This window comes from Oncorhynchus kisutch, linkage group LG2 (assembly GCF_002021735.2).
Source record: "Oncorhynchus kisutch isolate 150728-3 linkage group LG2, Okis_V2, whole genome shotgun sequence".
In the NCBI taxonomy this organism is placed as follows: Eukaryota; Metazoa; Chordata; class Actinopteri; order Salmoniformes; family Salmonidae; genus Oncorhynchus; species Oncorhynchus kisutch.
The window spans coordinates 60,825,312-60,850,701 of NC_034175.2; the positions used below are offsets into that span (position 1 = coordinate 60,825,312).

Sequence of the window (25,390 nt, forward strand, 5' to 3'; positions counted from 1 at the left end):
AATCATACTTAGGTAGCCTGGTTTCACTTTTGAGTTGTGGGTGTTTGTCTTCCGTGTCAGTGTGTGTTACCACACGGGACTGTTTAGTTTATTCACGTTTATTGTTTTGTTCCAGTGTTCTGTTGTGTTTGATTAAACATTATGGACACTTGCCACGCTGCGCATTGGTCCTCCGATCCTTCTCGCTACTCCTCCTCAGAAGAGGAGGATGAGATCCATTACAACCTTGGCATCATATTTGATTCCAACCTCTCTTTTAAAAAGCATGTGAAAAAGGTAATTCAAATAACCAAATTCAACCTAGCTAATTTCCAATTTATACTAAATTGTTTGACAACAGAGGTAGCAAAACTGTACTTCAAATCTACGATACTGCCACACTTAACATACTGCTAGTTGGGCCCAAGCTTGCTGTACAACATTAAAACCTATTCAGTCTGTCTACAAACAGGCTCTCAAAGTGCTTGATAGGAAGCCCAATACCATCATCACTGTTACATTCTCAGAAAGCATGAGCTCATGAGTTGGGAAAATCTTGTGCAATACACCGACGCATGTCTTGTATTCAAGATCCTAAATGGCCTGGCTCCCCCTCCACTTAGTATTTTTGTTAAACAGAAAACCCAAACATATGGCAGCAGATCCACAAGGTCTGCCATGAGAGGTGACTGTATAGTTCCCTTAAGGAAAAGCACCTTTAGTAAATCTGCTTTCTCTGTGAGAGCTTCCCATGTCTGGAATACACTGCCATCAGACACACATAACTGCACCACATATCACACTTTCACAAAATGCATGAAGACATGGCTAAAGGTCAATCAGATTTGTGAACATAATCCCTAGCTGTGTATTGCCACTTTCCATGTTGTCTGTTGTCTGTAGCATGTGAGGTGTGGAAACACTGTTGCTTTTATGAATTTTGTCTTGCTGCTTTTTGTTCTATGTTGCTCTGTCTGTATGCTACGTCTTGCTTTTCCTATGTTGCTTTGTCTGTATGCTATGGCCCTCTGTGTGTGCTCACTGCTCAATGATTGTCTATATTGTAATTGTTCTTAATAACCTGCCCAGGGACTGCGGTTGAAAATTAGCTGGCTGGTTAAAACCGGCACTTTTACTGAAATGTTGATTAATGTGCACTGTCCCTGTAAAAATAAAATAAACTCAAACTAAACTCAAACATATGTATGACGGGTTTAATTTGAAGTATACAAGCAGTTCAAATCTCCACCAAAATTGTCACGACTGTTGAAGGAACTGGACCAAGGTGCAGCGTCGTAAGCGTACATTTTCTTTATTAACTCAAAATGACGCCAAACAAAACAATAAACACTACAAAACCAAACCGTGAAGCACAAACTTTATGTGCCCTAAACAAAGTCAACTTCCCACAAACACAGGTGGGAAAAAGGGTACCTAAGTATGGTTTCCAATCAGAGACAACGATAGACAGCTGTCCCTCATTGAGAACCATACCTGGCCAAAACATAGAAAATCATAGAAACACAAAACACAGAATGCCCACCCCAACTCACGCCGTGACCAAACCAAAATAGAGACATAAAAAGGATCTCTAAGGTCAGGACGTGAAAAATGTTGTGTATCAGATAGATCCATTGGGGGACTAGCTACCTCCTCTGTGGCCCAGCACTATTTTCTCCACGGGGCTGTTGCAAGAGGCCAGGTCCGGGGGTTGTTTGCCCTGTGTGTCTCTGCTGCTGCAGTCAGCTCCATGCTCCAGCAGAACAGACATCAGCTCAGGGTTGGACAGACGGGCTGCTGTGTTCAGAGGAGAGTCCCCATCCTTACTGCTGTTCACACTAGCACCTGACCAAGAGCGTATATTTATGGATATTGTGTGGAACATGTATGGATTTTGTATGCACAGTAAATGTCATATGAGTGCCTTAGGTGAATAAGCCTCAACCTACACTATACAGTACTAGTCAACCCTCATTCCAGAGTTTTTCTTTATTTGTACTATTTTCTACATTATAGAATAATAGTGAAGACATCAAAGCTATTAAATAACACATATGGAATCATGTAGTAAGGAAAAAAGTGTTAAACAAATGAAAATATATGTTATATTTGAGATTCTTCAAAGTAGCCACCCTTTGCCTTGATGACAGCTTTGCACAACTCCCAAACTGTGGTAACAGTTTTGGGAAGGCCCTTTTCTGTTTCAGCATGATAATGCCCCCCCACGCACAAAGTGAGGTCCATACAGAAATTATTTGTTGAGATCGGTGTGGAAGAACTTGACTGGCCTGCACAAAACCCTGACCTCAACCCCATCGAACACCTTCGTGTTGAATTGGAATTCCGACTGCGAGTCAGGCCTAATCGTTCAACATCAGTGCCGATCTCACAAATGCTATTGTGTCTCAATGGAAGCAAGTTCCCACAGCAATGTTCCAACATCTAGTGGAAATCCTTCCCAGAAGAGTCGAGGCTATTATAGCAGCAAAGGGGGGACTAACGCCATGATAATGCCCATGATTTGGGAATGAGGCGTTCGACACTACTGGTCATGTAGTGTACTTGATGTGCCGTGGCTATCTTGGTAAAATGTATTATATACAGCAGAATCTTGTGATAGAAGCACACTGGTCAATGTCTAGTCCAGATTCTACAGTATCTAGACTAGATAAATGGAAGAGAATCCACTTTCATACCTAGCTGAAGCAATTTCTTCACAGTGCTCAGATGCTGATTGGTGCAGGCAGTGTAGAGTGGGGAGCCTGATTGGTCAGTGTGTTGATCAACATCTGCCCCGTGATGAACCTGAGACTCAATGCATTCTGGGTGACCTGAACAGAGATATCTTCAAGGAATAAAGAACAGTGCGTGGGATCTGCTTTGAAAAAGTGCTGACTGTATCTAAATCTAGGGAATGATACATCTCATTACACATAACAAATTAAATCAACGTGACCATGGCTTAACAAATTGCTCTTAGTCCTAAGTATTACAAAAAAGGAAAGATGACAGCATCTCCCATAAATTACTGCAACAACAGTACATTCTTAGGTAATGGTGCTCTTTTTTATTTTATAAAAGCTGACACGTTTTGACTTTCATCTTTGTCAAAGTGCTATAGCTACTGTATATGAACCTTTGAGAGAAGAAAAACACGCATCGTGATCCCTTCATTATGTTATTTTCGGCAACATTTTGTCATCTCTACAGGGTTTTCCCTTTATTACTTTGGCACAAACTGCAGTGCAGTCTTCAGTTAATCACGTGGCTACCGCCTTGGCTGACACACCACTGATAGGGTTGCAAAATTCCAGGAACTTTCAATAAATTCCCCGGTTTTCCCCAAATCCCGGTTGGGGGTTTCCCGGAGTCAGAAGAGATTAAGCCGGAAATCTGTAACCTCCAACAAGGATTTCTAGAAAACCCAGAATTTTGCAACCCTAACCACAGAGGATCTGTCTATCTATTAGGAGTCTGTCCTTCAGAATATGACCCCTGATCTTTGGCTGCGGCCTGGTGGATGGGGGAGGCTGAGAGGCTGTATCCTTCGGGTGAGGCTCCATGCTGGAGGAGCAGGGTCACACAGGCCACGTGGCCCCGGGCACAGGCCTCTGACAGGGGGGTGGTCTGCTCCAACGTGGGGACGTTCACCTGGTACCGCAGACAACAACATGCACACATCAGCTCTACTGAACAGCTCTTATCTTACATCCAATACATCTTGCCGCATCCCTCTCCCATCCTATCAAAACCAACAAAAGTACTGGTGATAGCCTGCTGAGAAGGTTAAAACTCCACTGTCTGTCACATTGTAAGCATACTACTGTGTCAGTGTGTCTAGGATTGGTAGTGTATACACTTACATGGAGAGTGCATGAGTGGTTTTTCGTTTTCGCTCAGTGCTTTCTTATAACTAAAATGTAGTAGACTATTTAACAGTTAGGTTATTGAAATGTGACTTGTCACTCAGCGTACAGTTGAATTCAACAGTAGGGCTATTGTTGTCTACAGATTTGTGCTAATAATGTCAAAGTGGCAAGGATTGTGTATGATTAATCGCCTAATATCTTCATAATCTAACCCATATTCAGGGTGGTCTGCATGTTCTTGGACTTTGTTTGTTATACATTGAAAGTGGTCATTTGTAGCTCAGTTGGTAGAGCATGGCGCTTGTATGATTAAATTCAATCAAACTCATGTCAATAAACATGTATACAACCTTGTGTTGTGTGAGTCTTAAAATCAGCCAGAGATGGTGCAGATAGAGTGGAAATCCTTACTCACATTTGCCCCATTTTCTATCAGTAACTTGGCACAGGCAGTGTGTCCCTGCAGACAGGCTCCATGAAGGGGAGAGACTCTTTCTAGAGTGGCCAGGTTGACACACGTTCCCTGTGACGAAGAAAGAAACATGACAACAATAAAACATCAAAACCAATCCTATTCCCTCTGCAATTACCTCAATCAGCAATAGACAGACATTTTTACGCGTATTCAGAAATTCCACACCCATATTAAAATTGCTTTGAAATGTGCAGCATTTCTAAGATGTCCATTGTATAATGCTGTGCTTAAGTGATACATTCCATCTACAGTCCCATTCTGCAGATGATGGTAAGGCTACTGTTACTTTCTAAACAGAAATAACAAATATCAGATTAACTGACGCCTGCAGGCATGAGCTTGCATAATAACGGTTGGCTCCTTGCCAGTCCATGTTATAACAGGCCTGGCTGTGCCTTCCTTACCTGAGCTATTAGGTTTCTCAGTGTGAGAACACGTCCATTGTAGGCTGCATCATGAATGGGGGACCAATCTGACTCAATATCTTACAAAATAAAAACAACACGCATAGGATCATTCACAGATACATGCATAAATTCATTAGCCAAAGCATGGATATAGACAAGTGGATACGTTGTCTATCTCACCAAGCAGTCTACTACTACTCACCACTCATCAAAGGGTTGGAGAGAAACACAACAGATCCAGCCTGAGTTGCATTCTTCCTCTGGTTGTCACTGCTGTGTCCTGTGGCCTGTCTCATTGTTACCTATAGAGTTCCTCAGTTCAGACAGCAGTCTAGTAGTCTGGCTGCACCCTCGGTTTTGTAACATCAGCAACTGGACTGTCACCTGTCGCTGGTGTCAAAATGTATCTGTACCCGTCTGTTCCTGAACTGTTTTTGGGGTGTTTTTGGCATCAGGCCCCAACTCAGATCCTGTGATGTCATTTCCCACCAGACTCAGAGTCTGCGATGCAGGAAGTGAGTTTGAATGCCGTGCTGGGCTGGTTTTTACAGTGCACATGGTGCTTATTACGATCCAATGGTGGGGCAGAGAGAGTGAGTGGAAGCCTGTCGAGCAGGTTCGTAACTTGACACTGTCATCACAAACAGTCCACTCAAAGACAGACCATATAAATAATATACGGCAGTACAATAATGACAAGATGAACATTCAACTCTTATAAGACAGGTCCAGTATAAGAGGGAGTGAGAGAGGGAAGGAGGGGGCTTGATGAAGAAATATAGAGGGGGGAGAGAGGGAAGGAGGGGGCTTGATGAAGAAATATAGAGGGGGGAGAGAGGGAAGGAGGGGGCTTGATGAAGAAATATAGAGGGGGGAGAGAGGGAAGGAGGGGGCTTGATGAAGAAATATAGAGGGGGGAGAGAGGGAAGGAGGGGGCTTGATGAAGAAATATAGAGGGGGGAGAGAGGGAAGGAGGGGGCTTGATGAAGAAATATAGAGGGGGGAGAGAGGGAAGGAGGGGGCTTGATGAAGAAATATAGAGGGGGGAGAGAGGGAAGGAGGGGGCTTGATGAAGAAATATAGAGGGGGGAGAGAGGGAAGGAGGGGGCTTGATGAATAAATATAGAGGGGGGAGAGGGGGAAGGAGGGGGCTTGATGAATAAATATAAAGGGGGGAGAGAGGGAAGGAGGGGGCTTGATGAAGAAGTATAGAGGGGGGAGAGAGGGAAGGAGGGGGCTTGATGAAGAAGTATAGAGGGGGAAGGGGAGGAAGAGAGAGTTGGGGCTGGAAAGATACATAGAAATCGCATTTGCAGTGATATGTTTGTTTTCATAGTTTGGGTTATTGTGTCAACACCCTGTGTGACACACACTTTGCTCTCTGAGGAGGAGTTGGATACAAACTGTAAAGCCATGGTTTAAATGGAGGAGTACTTTTCCGTGAGTGGCCATTCATCAGCTGTAGATGCAGAATTTAGGCCTACTTGCAAGTTTCCAAAAAACATGTGTGTTATTGGAAAGAAATGCAGTTCAAATAGCTGGCTGGATAGGCTTCTAAATGGCAACATTTTACAAGAAGGAATTCAAGGCTCACAGAGATTTGCAAGAGAGAGAAATTTGCTATAAACCATTTTATGCTCCCTACTTTTTCCATTTGGAGGATACAATGTTGTCTTAGAGGAAATACACCAGAAATACTTACTTACTGCATTGTCTGGCATAGGTTCATCTTTCGTGGACAGACCACGTAAACATAAATCGAGCAACCCACCAATACCGTGAGATGTTAGTTCTGGGATAACCGAGATTATACATAAGTACCACAGGAAGCTGGTGATAGGAGGATGGCTCACAATAATGGCTGAAATGGAGGAAATGTAATGGTATCAAACACATGGAAATCATGTCCTCCCCAATTAAAGTGCCACCAGCCACCTGCGATAGGTACACTGGCATTATCAACACTGACACTGCCCAAAGCAGATCCGCCACAATAATAAACGAATCATCCACATAAATTTGTTGATTTTTAAATACCTCAAATTTGCTACCCCTCATTGACATTATCGAGAGGCAAACACGTGACAGTGAGAAAACATGACAAGGCACTCCTTATGCGCATTCTGTGACATGCACTCTTCATGGATGCAACGAGGTGATTCTCTATCCCAAGGACAGTCCAGATGAAAACATTCTTTAAAGTGATTTTATCCACCATCAGATGACAGTAGCAGAGAGAGTTTGTTCAGAGGGAGAACGAGACAGAGAAGAGAGAGAGAGCTCTCCAGGGGGATGCTGCAAAATCAAATTACCTACTATCAATCTATCAATCAAATGTATTTATAAAGCCCTTTTTACATCAGCAGATGTCACAAAGTGCTATGCAGAAACCCAGCCTAAAACCCAAAACAGCAAGCAATGCAGATGTAGAAACACGGTGTCTAGGAAAAACTCCCTAGAAAGGCATAGGGAGAAACCTAGGGAGGAACCAGGCTCTGGGGGGTGGCCAGTCCTCTTCTGGCTGTGCCGGATGGAGATTATAAGAGTACATGGCCATTAAGGCAAAATTGTTCTTCAAGATGTTCAATTGTTCATAGATGACCAGCAGGGTTGTAGAGGGTGCTACAGGTCAGTACCTCAGGAGTAAATGATGTTGATTTAATCCCTGCCACTGTAAACCTAACACATAAATTACTTTGTGCCTCAGAGAAAGGGCATGGATTAGAATAGTTTATCATTGCATAAACCCACTCAATGCCCTCTCTGTAATCAATGCATATTCATAGCTCCTTTGTTTTGTTCCACAAATCCTTTCCGCACCTGCTTTTCTGGTTCTTAAGAGTTGGAATGCAGCAGCTCCCTACCTACTCAGGCCAAATGGCTGTGCAGTGGGGTGTTCATAATCTATCTGCCTGGACAGGGCCTTTGCTACTGTATTTCAACTGTATTTCAACTTTCAAATGTAGCCTACCTACATTCAAACCACTCTAAATGACTGCATATGATCACATGTTCCTGTATAATTGGGTAAATTGTTGTAGAAAATGAAAAATGTTGCATACTGTGCATTTCATATTTTCCACCAGGACTACAGCCTCTGCTATTTATTAAAGTCACAGTCTCTTCCTGAACACACATTGATACACTCCTATTTTCACGTTTTCATACACTCATAATGCAATTTATACTTTAGAGGCATGGACAACTTGTTGGAAAAATGGAACTGAACAAAGAGTAAGCCTTTTTACTCCAAATGTCAGAGCAACATTCCTTTTGTAGGCTCTTACCAATGTGGGGCAGTTAAACCCTGACTGGAAAGATTAAATAGAAGCACATGATGATTCAACCCGTGACTTTCACTAGGAGCAGCTCATACCACGACTAAATGAATGAATTTCCCTTTATTTTCTCCCCTGACACCGTAGCCTGCTTTTCTGCATCTAGTCCATGATGGCATCCCCAAGGCTGGAGACGTTCTGCTGCCCAAACAGAGACGCATCGACTGAATTTGTCATTACTTTTCAGCCCCTCTTCTTTAGCGCCATTTGCATTGGTAGCGCAGGTTTAAGTTTGGTATTTTCTATATTACAACTTTTGCCCAAACGTAGGGGTTACAGACGCCTTGGACAGTACCCTCTTCCCAAGCCAGCGTCTTCGTCGAGAATATTGTTTATCATCAGCATATGTGATATTCTGGGATGTACAGGTAAGGAAATGTCCCGTTACTTTTCATCAACACTTTCCACGTCACTGCCGATACGATGGAGAGTTTAATCAAAGCTGTAGGCGTACACCAAGTTTAGAATTGTGTCAGCCTACTTTACTCTGAACTTTTTAATTGTTCATCATAGCCTATGACAATGGAATCTACTATTGTTGCTAGTGAAACACCAGTTCGTATCAAATAAAACTTTATTTGTCACATGCGCCGAATGCAACAAGTGTAGACTTTACCGTGAAATGCTTACTTACAAGCCCTTAACCAACAGTGTAGTTCAAGAAGAAAATATTTACCAAGTAGGCTAAAATTAAAAGTAAGACAATAACCATAACAAATATCACATGCAATTGGGCATATTGTTCAATTTGCTCATTTTGTAATAGCTCACAGTCTCACGTGGAAATCCACTCATGGCACGTCATGTAGCTAAGCCTAATTATGATGACGCACGAGCCAAGATTTTCAAGTTGTTATAAACCATTTATGCATTTTGAAAGAATGGACTCTTACCAGTTTGTTTTCATAACGGTAATCAATTATACACAATGAAGAAAATACAGTATGTCCCACAAGCCAACCATTGGACTGATTTGTCTCCTGGCAGTGTCTAAATGAGGCCTAGCTACTATAGTAGTTTCAGTTTCTTAACATCACCTAGGCTACTGTTTGAAATGAGAATATGTGTTGGATAATTCCTTGATATAGTAAGATTAGAATTAGACTCATGTGAGAGATGTAGTCTAGTCAGCCATCATTGCTTGAATTGTCACTGCTGACATTTTATATCCTCGAAGCCCTCTGAAATAGTCACAAAATGGACATTTGTCACACAAAATGATAGCATACTAAATCAAAGCACTTTAAGTTGAGTCATGGCCTTTACTAGAAGGTCTAGTAGAGTTAAGACACTAATGGAGAAGAAGAACTGAGGACTGCTGTCCTTTTGTGAGAATGGAACTGAGGCTGTTTGATCAATTCTATTCTTCATTGCTGATATGCTGATGCATATGCTGATATATTTGTTGCAATGAAAACCTATTTCATTGTCTACAGGGAAAATGACATTAGAACACAATGAATCAACACATTACATCAATTGGTAGTGAGAAATTATACATTTGACATTCTCTACCCACAAAGGTATGTCGTTCTTTGTTATTTTGCTTCTACAGAAGGTGTCAAAGAATAATGTAATTAACCTGAATAGTATGTGGTTCCAGTTTCTCCCAGCAGGGTAGTTTTCCTACTGCAAATAAAAACAACGTTAATACGTTCAACATGCCACATTTCAGCCAAAGCACACTAGAGCATCAAGTACATCACGTTAAGTTCCTGAAGGACACTCACACGTTTCCAAGGCTCATAGCACAGTGCAGCAGGGCAGTGCTAAGGCCCTTATGAACCATCACCTGAGGTCTCTAGTATTTCCATTACACTTGTAACCACAATAAAAAGGATTCCATGACAGAATCACATTAACAAGGTTTGTAATAATACGAGCCAAATAAGCAACAGCTTCATGATCTGTTTCCAGTGTTAATTAAAGCCAGTGAGGATTTATCTCCAGTATAATACCCTGTAAGGTGTGTATGAGGCTATGGTGATTTCCGTCCACCTCACAAAGATGACAGTTTAACGGACAGATGTTTAAAAATCACCCTCTATTTCTATTTAGTTTCTGTGGTCTGAGCCTTGTTGTTGTGTTTGTCTCCTCCAGGTATCATAGTGAGGTCATCCATCTGGCTGGGCCTGCCCAGCCTTGTCAGAGGGATCAATGTGGCCAACAACAGCGACGTGTGGCCAGAGGTGTTCTGCGTCGGCAGTGCAGTACGTATGATATGTAACCTGACCAGGAAAAACTCCTGACCTGGCAGAAGAAGAGTTATAGCAGGTAGCCTAGCGGTTAAGAGCATTGGGCCAGTAACTGAAAGGTTGCTGGTTTGAATCCCTGAGCTGAATAGATAAAAAATCAGTCAATGTGCCCTTGAGAAAGGCACTTAACCCTAATTGTTCCTTTAAGTTGCTCTGGATAAGAGCATCTACTAAATGACTAAACTGAGACAAAATATAGGCAAATATACAGTAGTGACAGGAATGGGCTAGCAGATTGTATTTTACATTTGAAACTTGCATGACAAAATGGTGCTTAAAGGAGTTATTGTTGTGAAGAACCATAAAATAAAACATCTCACTGCACACAGTCAAGAGTGTTGAACCATCACCATTATTTAGAGAATTTGAAATTCCCTGAGTAAGTCAATTATTCTGCATGTAGCATTTAACAACGTTGATCCAGTGTTTGGGTGTTGGACACACTGACTCACAGCAGAGATGCCTAGATGTACCGACCACCCTGTGCTCTTAAACATGCAGAGACACAGACATAAGCCTATTTCAAATATGAGATTAGTTACATTAGAAAGCTATCACGTTACTTACTTATCAAGGAGAGATTCTGCACCGTGTACAATATCCTCCTGTATGATGCTTGTTGGTTTATTTTTATTTTTTTAGTAGAATTTTACCCCTTTTTCTCCCCAGTTTCGTGGTATCCAATTGTTAGTAGCTACTATCTTGTCTCATCGCTACAACTCCCGTACGGGCTCGGTAGAGACGAAGGCTGAAAGTCATGCGTCCTCCGAAACACAACCCAACCAAGCCTTCTTAACACAGCACGCATCCAACTCAGAAGCCAGCCCGCACCAATGTGTCGGAGGAAACACCGTTCACCTGGCAACCTTGGTTAGCGAGCACTGCCGGTTACGACAGAGCCTGGGCGCGAAGCCAGAGTCTCTGGTGGCACAGCTGGCGCTGCAGTACAGCGCCCTTAACCACTGCGCCACGCGGGAGGCCCTTGCAGTATGGTTCATATACAGTGTGTTGTTCTGATGTTTAGTCTGGTTTGTGTTCCCCAGATGTGGATCCAGCTGTTCTTCAGTGCATCCTTCTGGTGGACCTTCTGTTACGCTGTGGATGTCTTCCTTGTGGTCAAAAGATCTGCAGGAATCAGGTAGTCTATACTCTCCTCCTGCTATCAATAGATAGATATACATTTTGCTATATCACTTCTCTATCAAATATGTTTTCTCTCAATCAGTGGTGGCTAGTGGCACTTTAAATGGGGAGGATGGGCTCATAGTAATGGCTGGAACGGAATCAATAGAACGGAATCAAAAGAATGGTCTCAAACACATCAAACACCTGGTTTCCATGTGTTTGATATTATTCCATTCATTATGAGCCGTCCTCCCCTCATGAGCCTCCTCTGCTCTCTGATGTGCACTCTCATCAATATAATATCAGTAATCTCACAATATAATATAGCTGCAACTCCTCAATATAATACTCTTCTGTCTTTCCAGATGGGGAAAGTACCACAGCGACTTGTGTAGCGCAAAAACAAATATTGTGTTTAATTATTCATACTGTCCTAATGATATGCCACTTCCATTAGACAGAGAATGTGAAAATCTGCTCTTCAGTTCTGATACCACTTCTCTCTCGGCGTTACCGTGTATCTCATATGTAATCCGTGAGATATTGTGGGAAATATACTACACAGAGTGTAAAAAATATAAAGGACACCTGCTCTTTTCATGACATAGACTAACCAGGTGTATCCTGGTGAAATGTACAATCCCTTATTGGTGTCACTTGTTAAATCCACTTCAATCGGTATAGATGAAGGGGAGAAGGTTAAAGGATTTTTAAGCCTTAAGATAACTGAGACATGGATTGTGTATGTGTGCCATTCAGAGGGTGAATGGGCAAGACAAAACAATAACTGCAACGCTGCTGGGTTTTTCACGCTCAACAGTTTCCCGTATGTATCAAGAAATGGTCCATCACCCAAAGGACATCCAGCCAACTGGGGGTGCAACTCAATATTAGGACGGTGTCCTTAATGTTTCGTACATTTAGTGTATGTTTATGTGTTGAAAGCATTGCCTGGCTCATGAATCATGACTTAGGGCCCTGTGTTTTAGTAAATCATGTCACATGACCTGGATTTTAACCTCTATTTTAAGCCTTTCCAGAAATGAGAATTATACCAAAAATGAAAACAATTGTCTGAGGATGGTACTGGACCATCTGACATAAAAAATTAAATAAAATTGAAATGAAAAAGCTTTAAATAGAGATAAAAATCCAGGCCATGTGACATAATTAACCAAAACACAGGGCCTCATGACGTGATGTCTTGTTGTTCCGTCAGTACCATCATCCTGTATCACATGATCACATGGGGTCTGGCCGTGTTGCTGTGTGTGGAGGGTGTGGCCATGCTCTACTACCCATCCATCTCCAGGTATGTCAACAGCTCTCCATTGGCTGTGTCTGTGACATCAAGTTTGTGTTGTCATGAATCACATTGAAAATGTAGGCTTGTGAAGTTGTGACAACATTTACTGTACTGCTGGCTGTCAAGATACTTGAAGGAGTGAACATTGTCTCAGGATCCTTGATGTTAGACCAGTTTTATGTGCATTCCAAGACTTGTGCTGTACACTGACAGTCAATAGCCCTATTGTAGTTAAAGGGATAGTTCGGGACTTTGGCAATGAGGCCCTTTATCTACTTCCCCAGAGTCAAATTAACTTACGATATTTATGTACTGTACCTGCGTCCAGTATGAAGGAAGTTAGATGCAATTACATGAACATTGTATCCACGAGTTCATCTGATTCTGAAAAGTAGACAAAGAGCTTCATTGCCAAAATCCTGAACTACACCTTTAAAGGACTGAGGATTGTGGTGTGCTAACCCAACATGTCTCTGTACTGCTACCTCCTGTGATCCTCCCCCCATGCCTGGAGGATACATGTAAGGTTGTGTGATGTGCAGTGCCTTTCTCATGTTGCAGCTGTGAGAATGGCCTGCAGCATGCCATTCCTCACTACATCACTACTTACGCTCCTCTACTGCTGGTGCTTATAGTCAACCCTACGCTGTTCGCCAGGACTGTGTCTGCAGGTCAGTTCAAACTGCCCCTCTGGTGCTTTATGATTCAGAGCCTTGGACAGGCAAATGCGTCCCAAATGGCACCCTATTCCCTATTTAGTGTACTACTTTTGACCAGGGCCCACAGGCCGCATCCACAGGCACACTCATATCAGATATTTCATACATAGATACAGTTGAAGTCGGAAGTATACATACACTTAGATTGGAGTCATTAAAACTTGTTTTTGAACCACTCCCATATTTCTTGTTAACAAACTATAGTTTTGGCAAGTCGGCTAGGACATCTACTTTGTGCATGACACAAGTAATTTTTCCAACAATTGTTTACAGACAGATTATTTCACTTATAATTCGCTGTATCACAATTCCAGTGGGTCAGAATTTTACATACACTAAGTTGACTGTGCCTTTAAACTGCTTGGAAAATTCCCCAAAATGATGTCATGGCTCTAGAAGCTTCTGATAGGCTAATTGACACCATTTGAGTCAATTGGAGGTGTACCTGTGGATGTATTTCAAGGCCTACCTTCAAACTGAGTGCCTCTTTGCTTGACACCATGGGAAAATCAAAAGAAATCAGCCAAGACCTCAGAAAAAAAATTGTAGACCTCCACAAGTCTGGTTCATCCTTTGGAGCAATTTCCAAACACCCAAAGGTACCACGTTCATCTGTACAAACAATAGAACACAAGTATAAACACCATGGGAACATGCAGCCGTCATACTGCTCAGGAAGGAGACACGTTCTGACTCCTAGAGATGAACGTACTTTGGTGCAAAAAGTGCAAATCCATCCCAGAACAACAGCAAAGGACCTTGTGAAGATGTTGGAGGAAACAGGTACAAAAGTATCTATAGCCACAGTAAAACAAGTCCTATATCGACATAGCCTGAAAGGCCGCTCAGCAAGGGAGAAGCAACTGCTCCAAAACTGCCATAAAAAAGCCAGACTATGGTTTGCAACTGCACATGGGGAAAAATATCGTACTCTTTTCTGATGAAACAAAAATAGAACTGTTTGGCCATAATGACCATCGTTATGTTTGGAGGAAAAAGGGGGAGGCTTGCAAGCCGAAGAACATCATCCCAACCGGGAAGCACGGGGGTGGCAGCATCATGTTGTGGGGGTGCTCTGCTGCAGGAGGGACTGGTGCACTTCACAAAATAGATGGCCTCATGAGGAAGGAAAATCTTGTTGATATATTGAAGCAACATCTCAAGACATCAGTCAGGAAGTTAAAGCTTGGTCGCAAAATGAGTCTTCCAAATGGACAATGACCCCAAGCATACTCCAAAGTTGTGGCAAAATGACAACAACGTCAAGGTATTGGAGTGGCCATCACAAAGCCCTGACCTCAATCCCATAGAACATTTGTGGGCAGAACTGAAAAAGCGTGTGTGAGCAAGGAGGCCTACAAACCTGTCTCAGTTACACCTGCTCTGTCAGGAGGAATGGGCCAAAATTCACCAAACTTATTGTGGGACGCTTGTGGAAGGCTACCAGAAAGGTTTGACCCAAGTTAAACAATTTAAAGGCAATGCTACCAAATACTAATTGAGTGTATGTAAACTTCTAACCCACTGGGAATGTGATGAAAGAAATAAAAGCTGAAATAAATCATTCTCGCTATTATTATTCTGACATTTCACATTCTTAAAATAAAGTGGGGATCCTAACTGACCAAAGACATGGAATTTTTACTAGGATTAAATATTAGCAATTGTGAAAAACTGAATTTAAATGTATTTGGCTAAGGTCTTTGTAAAATTCTGAATTCAACTGTAAATACTAACAGCTCTATTGTATCTAAATGTAGAGTCCTACAGAGATGTGTTTAAATGGGTTCAATCTTTTATAGCTATTCTTTTTCAGAAGAAACATTCTGCGATTATTGTAAAAGCAGAAAGAAAGAATGTGAACCGTAGTTTCTTTCTCCATTCAGTGACATCATTATTGAAGGGACGACAAGGGATCTACACAGAAAACGAGAGACGGCTGGGAACAGAGATAAAAATACGCTTCTTCAAAATCATGCTGGTCTTCTTTATTTGGCAAGAAACTTGTCTTTATCTAAGAGAAAGACCAGAATATTGCATGTCATTGTGGGATACATAGTATGTCGTCTATAACATTTCTCCGGTCTTCTATTGTATTGTGTTAGCCAAACAGCATACAAAACTTGGCGGCAAGTAAATGGGTTATGGAGGAACCTATATTACAGGTCCTGGCAATAAAGTAAACAGACATTTGATTAAGTTAAGGCAACTGTGTTTCCTGGCAATGCTGGAGAATGGCTTATGTGTGACCTTTTTTTCATAAAGTCCATGACCTTCCTCAAACAGGCCATACTTATAATGCTGTAGTGTAAATCCATTTATTTCTACAAAGCGTTTTCTGAACATTATGGAGAGCTGCAGAGGCCCTTGAATTCTAAGATCCAAGTTTTTTTTACTACACTTTTTATCAATTACTTTAAGGCTGTGTTTACACAAGCAGCCTTGTGTCTTTTGACCAATCAGCTCTGAGAGAGATCTGATGTGAAAAGATCTGATGTGATTGGTCAAAAGACCAATTTAGTGGAAAAAATATCAGAATCAGTCTACCTGTGTAACTGCAGCCAGAGACCTAATTTGGCATATTGTAGCTAGCCCTTGGTGAATCTGTCTAGTCAGTAAAGGAACTTAATGAATTTTCATAATGAAAAATAAGATTCATTATAAAAAAGTATTGACGTTCAGTATGCTTTCCTGACATTAATGTACGATACCTTTATCATGATTCCCACTTTTCAGCTGGCTTCCCAACATCATCAATGAAAGCCTGCTGTTTTACCTGGAGATGCAGACAGATATAAAAGCTGGTGACTTGAAGAATGTACGAAACGCAGCCCTCATCACATGGTTTATCATGGTGGGTTCACTGTCAATGCATTTACTTTATAGTAAACGATCTTGGCCAGAAGTTTTCATTTGTACAGCAAACCAGTCCAGCACCAATGTTATTGTGTTATTTTGAAGGCTCAAGTTTGTTCATATCTGAAGGTCTCTGTGTTATGTTCTACTGTTTCCAGGGGATCTTGAACCCCATGTCAGGCTTCCTCAACACGTTGGCCTTCCATGGCTGGACGGGCTTCAAAGTGGACTGCAGCCTGCAGAGGAGGAGGGAGCTGGCCTGGGACTCAGCCTCCACCTCGGCGGCTAACGTGGGGGGCTACAACCCCATCGTGGGCTCCACCCTGCTCTACCAGAGCCATGTCCAGGAGGCCAAGAACATGACAGGCAAGAACATGACAGGCAACGGGCAGCCGGCCTCCGACGCCATCAGCGTCCTATCAGAAGGTAAAGGGCATGTGTGGCTGCAGAGCGGGGAGAATGGCAATGGTAACTCCCCAGTGTATCAAGGCTGGTGAAACCTGTTGTACACACGCTGGGCATCATCATTACATTCTGCTGTGCATGGTGCTGCCAATAAAGCCGAACTCCGTTTGCTTCATATCTTACCAGCAAGTATGGATTTGGTTTTAGATTATAAAGTTCTAGATGACTTCAGACTCATAGGGAATGTCCTCACTCACCGGGCAAAGTTTTCCTTAATAAATCCAGGTTTGAAAAATATATTACTGTCAGAGATTGTCCCCCAGGACCAGCTTAGATGACGTATTATAGAGGATGATGGTCTGAGCGGAGAAATGACCAGAGACAGAAAGGCTTTGGTTCTCATCATGAAATGACATGAACTGTTTCTGTAGTAGTAGAATGTGTATTTACCTGTGATGTGCTGCTGCATCTTTTAACTCCATAATGTCAATATTTCTGCTCTCACATGGTTATATTACAATTAAGTGAGGACAAAAATAGATCATGTATTTTGGGAGAAATGTATGTTTTTGTTTATTTTTATGTTCTACTATTTAAGCAGACTTAGGCCATGATTCAATCAGATTTAGTGTTAACCCGCATTGGCAGACATCCGCATAGCAATGTTTTGGCGATGTTAGAGGTGTAACTGTGGTATGAGCAGACACATTTCAGCGGCTGCCTAGTGTGTCACAAACCACTCTCTTCCTTATTATCCCTACCGCGTTAGAAGTTCAAAATGTTGATAGGAAGTGTCGGCAAATACATGGTTTCATGTTCATTTATAGCCTATCAGACTAATCGAGGTGTAGACAATAGAAAATCACGCATTCGAGTGTTTGAACTTGTAGCGTGGAATTTGTTAGATTATAAAGTAATCTGGTTGAACTAACGCAAGGATACACTTTTGGATTTGACAACTAACGCAGCTCCTCTGCCGACACAGCCAAAACAACCGCTATGCGGGTGTCAGCAAGTTCGGATCAGATAGAATCTAGCCCTTAGTGAGATGTTTCGGTGCACAATTTCAAGATAATGTACACAGATATTTAATGTTTTTGATTGTTGTTCAGGATCTGAGACAGTGAACCTGACTTTTTAATGAAAACTCCTCGTGAAATAAAGAACAACTTTCAAGGCTTTAGTGTTTCTTGTTTATGAATTTGGCCCTGTATTATGACTCTCAAGGATCTTTTTTTAAAGTTTCGATATAGAGTTATGTTGGAAATTTGTCTGGCTTGTTTTTTTTGGGTGGGGGAGTTTTTTTTATATTTTAACCCATAACACATGTAAATACAGTCTTGTCTAAACTGTTAAAAAAAATCGCAATGGTAAGAGATATGCTACTTGTATGAAGGTGTTGTGCATGCCTTGAATGAAGAGAGCTGCAGCAGAGGACTTGTTAATTGTAGAATCTTGGGAGTTTTGATTTGAAGTGTAAGAGAAGGGATATATATATACCCGCCTTAACTCAGTCATCTCCCCTATCCCCTATTTTGTCTTGCTAGGTTCAGAGTCTAGTACAATTGAAATCCACATTTCCACTGAGCACCGAGACTATGAGGAGATAGACGCAGATGGAGAATCGTTGGGGAGCTCTGCAAGGCACTAGCTGGAGCCACCTGCAAAACCTGCTGCCAGCCTTCACTCTCTGCACCCCCCCCTCCCCCCCATGGTTTAGTTTGCATCCCAAATGTCACCCTATTCCCTATATAGTGCAGTAATTTGACCATGGGCCATAGGGTTCTGGTCAAAAGTAGTGCACTATATAGGTAATAGGGTGCCATTTGGGATGCAATGTTAGACCTTGTCCCTGATCTCTGTTGGAAAACCATGAACCCATAGACACCCCTTTAGATAAACCAGGAGTGTTAAAAATGGTCTGTCTACCTGTACCATTTAAGTTATTTTTCTCTTTAGGATTGCCATTTCATTGCTACTGTAGCATAGTTAAAGGTTTGTTATCACAGAACAACATGACACACTTGGCCGTCCGTCTGCTTCTCATATCTCTGGTGTCCATATATGACAGGCCCCAAAGGGTTTGCCAGTTAATTTGCCTCAGCACGGAACACACAGCCCTCCTAATCACCATTGGCGTTACGTTACTGAACCATCAACTGTACAGTAATGGAATAGTCCTCAAGGCTACCTCACGGTGTCTCATTTTCAATTCAGATAAGAAATGTCAGGTTTGTACAATTGACTATTGGTGAACCTAGAGGCTGCCTTTTAACAATGTGCCTTAATTACTCCAGAAGCATGTATTCAATTCAGCACATCAGCAGACCCAGTGTACTGTACGTATACATGTATGACTTGTGCACATAAGAAGCCCCCAAAAGCATAAACGAACGGGAATATATCTCTACCTGAGATGTTGTTTATAGGTAAATGATTTGTAGATAGGGTTTTTAACGTTACATTGTTAAACTGGTACTTTGGTTCTATTTTATACCGTATTAAACATTGTGCAATGAAGTTTTGTGATAGTGTTATCTTTAACCCAAGTTGAAGGAGAGTAAGAATTTTGTAATTTCTTTCAAGTTTGATGTGTCATGAGTTAAATGATCACATGAAGTATCTGATAAAGTGCTACACTGACACTAAATATCTACCTCTCCATATACACATTATCATAATAATGCTATGCATTCTGCAGCGTAAGCCACATTTAAAGGGAAACGACAAGAACCCAACAATACAAGGAAAGGCTTTTCTAATATCAAAATAGAGTGCTTTATTTGAGACATAATGTGATTTCATTGTTTAGTCTTGGAAACAGATGACCATACCCTAGACTGGGTGGGGGAGAGTGATCGCTGTCAGTCACAGCATATTATTCCACACTGGGCTTCTCAGCATGCCAAGATGGCCACCAACCACAGTCCGATTCTCAGTCTGACACAGACAATAATGGCTCTCAGCAGCAACAAAAAATAAGTCAGACAATGAACCATCCATCAATCAACGCCCGATTATGCCGTAAAAAAAAACAAGAAATAAAAATGCTGGCCTTCCCCTTTCATCACAAATCCAAACAAAAGCTGATCCTACCTTCTGAAAAAGTGCACTTCACACATTGCTCTTAAAATGATCTTCACTGAAAGAGAGAAAAGGGAGCAGTAAACAGGCATTGTCAGTTTGTTAGTTCGAAGAGACAGATATCACGTTAGACCATGGTAAGTACAAGTATACATACAGCACACAACGGTTCGTTTGGCATGGCCCGGTGCCCTGGGTGATTTCACTTCAGTACCAGTGGAGAGGTCTAAAATGTTCAACGGGCCATGAAAAACAAACTTCCCCATTTAAAGCTAAACCCATTATACAGGTATCTCAAATCAGAAGTCAAATCTGACCTATTAGATCAGGCAGTGGAGACATCAGGACCTCCACTGAATTCAACCAATCACAGCTTAGAAGCTACAGCAGGACTTTCGCTTGACCAATCAGATTGATCGGTCAGTGTAACCTGGGTTTACGTCAGATAGCTTGCGGTGCCAAACAGAGGAGTACTGTTAGAAAATATCAATAGATGACTAGTGATGACAGTTTGCTACTAAAGCAACATTGAGACAACACAATGAAAACATTCACAGCCTCCTCTCCTTCTCCTGGTCTCTCCTGGTCAGTCATCATGTTCTCTGTCTGTTCTGATCTCCATTTCATTGGTTGTCATTAGGACTGAATACAGACTAAATTCACTGACACGTCTTGTGAAATGACTACAGTCCACCTCAGCGCCACCTGACTTGACAAACCAACCTGATGCACACATAACTGGCAGAATAAAAGAACATACATGGTGAAAAAAGAATTCTGACATGCATTCAATTTAATCAGGGTCTTGTAACTGAGTATCAGCAAAGAAAAGGGGCAATATCTCTAGCCAGTATTGAGCGTCTAGAGGATGACGCCAAAGTGTAATGTAAATAAACATATATACGCAGTATATAAGTCTGTGTATTCATCTAATTCACATATCTTTACATTCATAAAATTTACATCCAGAAGGGAGAATACTTATAAACCACTTTATGCATCTTGTAAAGATGTCCACAAAAATATTTTTTTTCTTCCTCATGTGAATTAAAACATCATTAAAAGTGAGTTTTTTCTTCATTGAAATGGTGTTATTAAATGTGAGAACAGAACTACCTCATAGCAACGCCTTGTGTTATTCTGACTTTCAAAAGTCCATTTGAGAAATATTTGCAAGAAGAGCTCTTGAAACAGAAACCATTTCCCACTCAGGACAACTTAAACATCACATTTGAGGAGGCCAGTGCAGCACTAACAATGTCACTCTCCTCATGTCTCCCACATTGTTTCTCAACTCAGGACACCATAGGGTTAACATGTGCTTAGATACGTTCTAAAACACAACCTTTCTCTCACAATATGACCCCAAACACACCCAAACCTCAGCAAACCTTCCTCATGATTCAGGCCCTAGCCAAATAACAGCAGGGGTAGGTGGTCATTTCACTTCCTCTTTAGGCACCTTTTAAAGCATGGCTGAACAACTATTAATAGATTTAGTCCAGTCCTGTGGATGAATTAACCCAGCAGATTTCCTTTGTGGTCTCAAACAAGAGACACAAATCCATTGAGTAGGTTGTAATAGTTAGAACAAGTATTTTGTTGGTCTCCTGTGTCCACTCTGAGGTTGTCCTCCACATTGCCAGGCCTGCTCTGAACCATTAGAGTGTGTTTGCTGATGGCAGAAGGCATTTTTTCTGCACATTCCAGGGTCTATCTTCAAAATCACTGCCAGGATGCTATTTTCGGAGCTCGAGAACACATACCTGGAGGGCAAAGATAGCATGATTAATAATACATATTATGCTTCAGAATATTTTGGTTTCTCCCATGCACTTCTGAAAGCATTGGTCCTGAGACTAAAGCATTAAGCTCTTTTATTTTTATCACTTTGGTTTAACGTACAAAAATGAGTGGTAGTAGTACATGCATAAATGAAAAAAATAAAAACACATCAGTACAAATGATATACATTTTAAAACACAAATCATAATCGTATCAAACATACCGATCCATCTGAAGCGCTAGCACCAACTTTGTCTCCTGTGCTGTTCCAGCACACCTCAAAAATCCCTCCAGTCCCCCTGTAGCTATGCACCAAGGCTCCAGACTGCAACCACAACACAACCACATTACCACCAACTCTGGTGAGGACTGCTTGAGGACCATAGTTGCCTGCTTGACCTAATAACAATGTCACAGCCTGTATTAAACATAGGGCCAGGTGTTTTATCTGACCATAGGACCTACTAACTAACTGTTATAAGATGCTATAACCTGTTATAAACTGTTACAATCCGTTATAAACTGTTACAATCTGTTATAAACTGCTGTTACATATTATAAACTGTTAACTGAGTTATAACCTCCAGAGTGACTCACCATGGTGTTCCAGATGTGGACACACTTGTCGAAGGAGCCACTGGCCAGGTGCTTCCCGTCGGGGCTGAAGGCCACACTGTAAACAGGCTCCTGGTGTTTGGTGAGGGTGTGGATACACACACCTCGCTCCACGTCCCACAGACGCACCGTCGAGTCAAACGAGGCACTGAGGGGTAGGACAGAGCACATGGTCAGTTCTCCATCAACATCTATCTGCTAAATGAAAATACGTACTGTAACTGAAATATAATGAAAACTCAAACTTTGTTCATACCAACAAGTCATTACTGATCTTTCAGTACTAATGGTAATTTACAGGGTTTGACAGGAGAGTTAACACCTTTATAACAAAGTAGCAACCAAGTCGTTTTTCCAGCTTCAGGTTGTCAACAACACTACATAGAAAGAAGGATATGAAATGTAAGAAATATGTCAATAAGTTGGCTTTGGTGCTCGATGCAAACTCTAATTCAAAATGCTGATCCACAAAGCCAAAACGAGATGTGTGATGTTGTAGAATCGGTGAGAACATCTGTCACCACAAAAGGAGAGACGCGGTTGAGAACATGTGTGAATGAAAAGAGGAGCTGATGTTCATTAACACGTTCTCATCTAAATGGTATTATTAGGTAGTGTAAGCCAAGTCTTCTGGAGCTGCCCCTGGCTAGATTGCAAATCTCACTTTACAAGGACACAGGAAAATATTGTGAGACTAAAACTAAATTAATAAACAGAAGTTGGGAAAGAACCAATTAAATCACATGATCAGACATGAGCTGTATCTTGGTGTACAATACCGCATTTACCTCAGATTACTATCAAGTTCCTAACAAGTCATAGCAGTAATGGCAGTTTTACATCCAGAGTGAAATATACGCCCATCCCAGGGGATTTCAGAAGAGGTTGTAAATGCCTGTGCTATTTGAACTGTAACATTTACATATGGAAGCATAGGCTTTATGTCCCTGATCCACTGACAGTTACTGGCCCTGAGAGAATGTCTGGGACACTTCTTGACAAGAGACCCCTTCACTGGCACACACACTGTCCATTCTCAACTAATCACAATGCTGTCCCAGAACAAGTCTAGGTGCTGTGAGTGTGTCCCACCTAGCCAGCATGATGTTGAAGTTGGGGTTGCTAGTGCCGGGGCCGGTAGGGCTCCACTTGATAGTGTAGATCTCTTTACTGTGGGCCTGGAGGTCATGGACCCACGAGTCCTGCTTCATACTCCAGATCTGGGAGAGAGAACAGCACTGTGTAATCATTACATTATTATATTGACATATGGAGGTCATGGTCATTTGTCCAAAATCTTGGCTGAAGTAGAAGTGCTGGCCTTACCTTTAAAGTCATGTCATCAGAGCAGGAGGCTAGTAACATCCCTGACGGGTCCCACTTGATAGCATTGACTTCATTCTGAAACACACATGGGAAGACAGACATATAGACTTGTAGAGGACCAATAAGACATAATGCTTATCCATTTAATAGTTACACATTATCCTGTTTACAGACCTTCAGAAGTTTGGGAAAATACAGGATGTAGAGAAATCCTAAGTGTGACTTGGTCCTCAGTGGTGTGAGTTGTAGAGGGTAGAACAGAGATGTAGTTTGTTTACCGTGTGGCCTTGGAAGGTTTTGAGCGGCCGGTCGCTGCCCATTCGACACACGTGGATGCACATGTCTGTGCTGCAGGAGGCAAACGTTGTGTTGTTCTGCCAGTCCACGTCCAGGGCTGGAGCTGCAGGTAGGAGGCAACACAAAAGGACAAGGACAGTATTCAAAGGGTTAACTCACATCACCCAAGCAGCTGAAGTCCTACATCTTTCTGTTCGGGACACAGGGGGCTTACCTGAGTGGAAGGGGAACTGCTGCTTGGCCTCTCCTGTGTGTGCGTCCCAAATGATTGTTGTCTGGAAAATGACAACAGATACATAGCATATACTGCAGGGATAGTTGATTGCTACTGGAGTTACTTGATTAATTAGATTAAATAATATATATATATATTTTTTTAAATACCTTATCTACACCAGCACTGAGGATAGAGTTTCCTTTCTTGTTCCACTTCAGTGCAAATATGGGACCTTTATGTTGCCCCAAGGTGCTAGCCAGATTACCTGTGAAAGACAAGAGTTTAATGTATCTGCACAGATGACAATATGATTCAGATTGGGCATTGGGCACTGTAATATAAATTCATTAAAATGCAACAAAACTCAACAAACCATCTTTTGTCCATATCCTTGCAAATCCATCATAAGATCCTGTTGCTAAGAGTGTCCCGTCGCTCTATGGGGTCAAATAGAGCAGTTAGTTAACTCTACTCAGTATAGAGGACTTCTAATGTTCCGTTCCAGACCATTTCAGTCAAGTGAGAATTGACACAGTAGATGGATGGAATGGACAATTGAGAACTTACATTCCAGTCTAGTGAGGTGACATCTTTGTTGCTGGGGACGTCCTGGCCTCCCTCCCTGATGCAGTGTTTGAGCACCAGCTGGGTGGAACTACTGTTCAGGTTCCAGATCCGGGCTGTCGAGTCTCCCGACCTAGACACACACACACACAGGCAGAATACAGAAGAGAAAGTCAATACAGACAGACAGAGACAGTGTGTGTGTGTGTGTGCATGTGTGAGTGAGCTGCTCTAGCCTCACAAGTCCCAGAAAAGCTGAACCCAGAACTGACCCATCCCTGTGCCCCCCACACTTCCCCCTCCCCAATGAGACTCACCCTGAGGCCAGCAGGTCGCTGACAGGGTTCCAGGCACAGATGAACACCTCTGACTCGTGGCCTCGGAGGACCGTGGCCTTGCTGGCTGGGATCTCCACGTCCACATCCATCTCCATGGGCTCAATGTGGTTATCTGTAATCAGATCACATCCACACTCTGTTACAGACTGGGGCTCCTGAGTGGCGCAGCGGTCTAAGGCATGGCATTTTTAAAATATATTTTTCACCTTTATTTAACTAGGTAGGCTAGTTGAGAACAAGTTCTCATTTACAACTGCAACCTGGCCAAGATAAAGCAAAGCAGTGCGACACAAACAACAACACAGAGTTAAACATGGGATAAACACGCTTACAGTCAATAACACAATAGAAAAAAGAAAGTCTATATACAGTGTGTGCAAATGGCGTGAGGAGGTAGTGAGGTAATTACAATTTAGCATATTAACACTGG

The 25,390-nt window shown here is 42.0% G+C and overlaps 4 protein-coding genes across 4 annotated transcripts in view; 2 read left to right on the forward strand and 2 right to left on the reverse strand.

Moving 5' to 3' along the window:
- Positions 1-1,277: 1,277 nt before the first annotated feature.
- LOC109903111 (ankyrin repeat and SOCS box protein 9-like) lies at positions 1,278-5,418 on the reverse strand. The gene is made up of 4 exons (XM_020499739.2): positions 4,933-5,418; positions 4,728-4,807; positions 4,264-4,371; positions 1,278-3,630 (listed from the first exon to the last, which is right to left on the reverse strand). The coding sequence occupies exons 1-4, from the start codon at positions 5,024-5,026 to the stop codon at positions 3,439-3,441; spliced, it is 474 nt and encodes a 157-aa protein (XP_020355328.1). The 5' UTR covers positions 5,027-5,418; the 3' UTR covers positions 1,278-3,438.
- Positions 5,419-8,008: 2,590 nt separating this feature from the next.
- On the forward strand, positions 8,009-13,618 carry LOC109904817 (G-protein coupled receptor 143). Its single transcript, XM_031799313.1, has 5 exons — positions 8,009-8,436; positions 10,169-10,278; positions 11,367-11,461; positions 12,668-12,760; positions 13,316-13,618. The coding sequence occupies exons 1-5, from the start codon at positions 8,178-8,180 to the stop codon at positions 13,581-13,583; spliced, it is 825 nt and encodes a 274-aa protein (XP_031655173.1). The 5' UTR covers positions 8,009-8,177; the 3' UTR covers positions 13,584-13,618.
- A 1,741-nt stretch (positions 13,619-15,359) lies between these two features.
- Positions 15,360-19,254, forward strand: LOC116355448 (G-protein coupled receptor 143-like). Its single transcript, XM_031799318.1, has 3 exons — positions 15,360-16,327; positions 16,488-16,755; positions 18,282-19,254. Exons 1-3 carry the CDS (start codon positions 16,256-16,258, stop codon positions 18,383-18,385), a joined length of 444 nt encoding a protein of 147 aa, XP_031655178.1. The 5' UTR covers positions 15,360-16,255; the 3' UTR covers positions 18,386-19,254.
- A 231-nt stretch (positions 19,255-19,485) lies between these two features.
- Positions 19,486-25,390, reverse strand: part of LOC109869488 (F-box-like/WD repeat-containing protein TBL1X) — a 38,421-nt gene continuing 32,516 nt past the window's right edge. The window contains exons 5-15 of the mRNA XM_020459680.2: positions 24,940-25,072; positions 24,626-24,755; positions 24,432-24,495; positions 24,226-24,323; positions 24,056-24,116; positions 23,823-23,944; positions 23,545-23,619; positions 23,311-23,438; positions 22,201-22,366; positions 21,827-21,928; positions 19,486-21,584 (exon numbers count right to left, since the gene is read on the reverse strand). Coding sequence (XP_020315269.1) covers positions 21,558-21,584; positions 21,827-21,928; positions 22,201-22,366; positions 23,311-23,438; positions 23,545-23,619; positions 23,823-23,944; positions 24,056-24,116; positions 24,226-24,323; positions 24,432-24,495; positions 24,626-24,755; positions 24,940-25,072 — 1,106 coding nt within the window. The 3' untranslated portion in view covers positions 19,486-21,557. The remainder of the gene's footprint in view (positions 21,585-21,826; positions 21,929-22,200; positions 22,367-23,310; positions 23,439-23,544; positions 23,620-23,822; positions 23,945-24,055; positions 24,117-24,225; positions 24,324-24,431; positions 24,496-24,625; positions 24,756-24,939; positions 25,073-25,390) is intronic.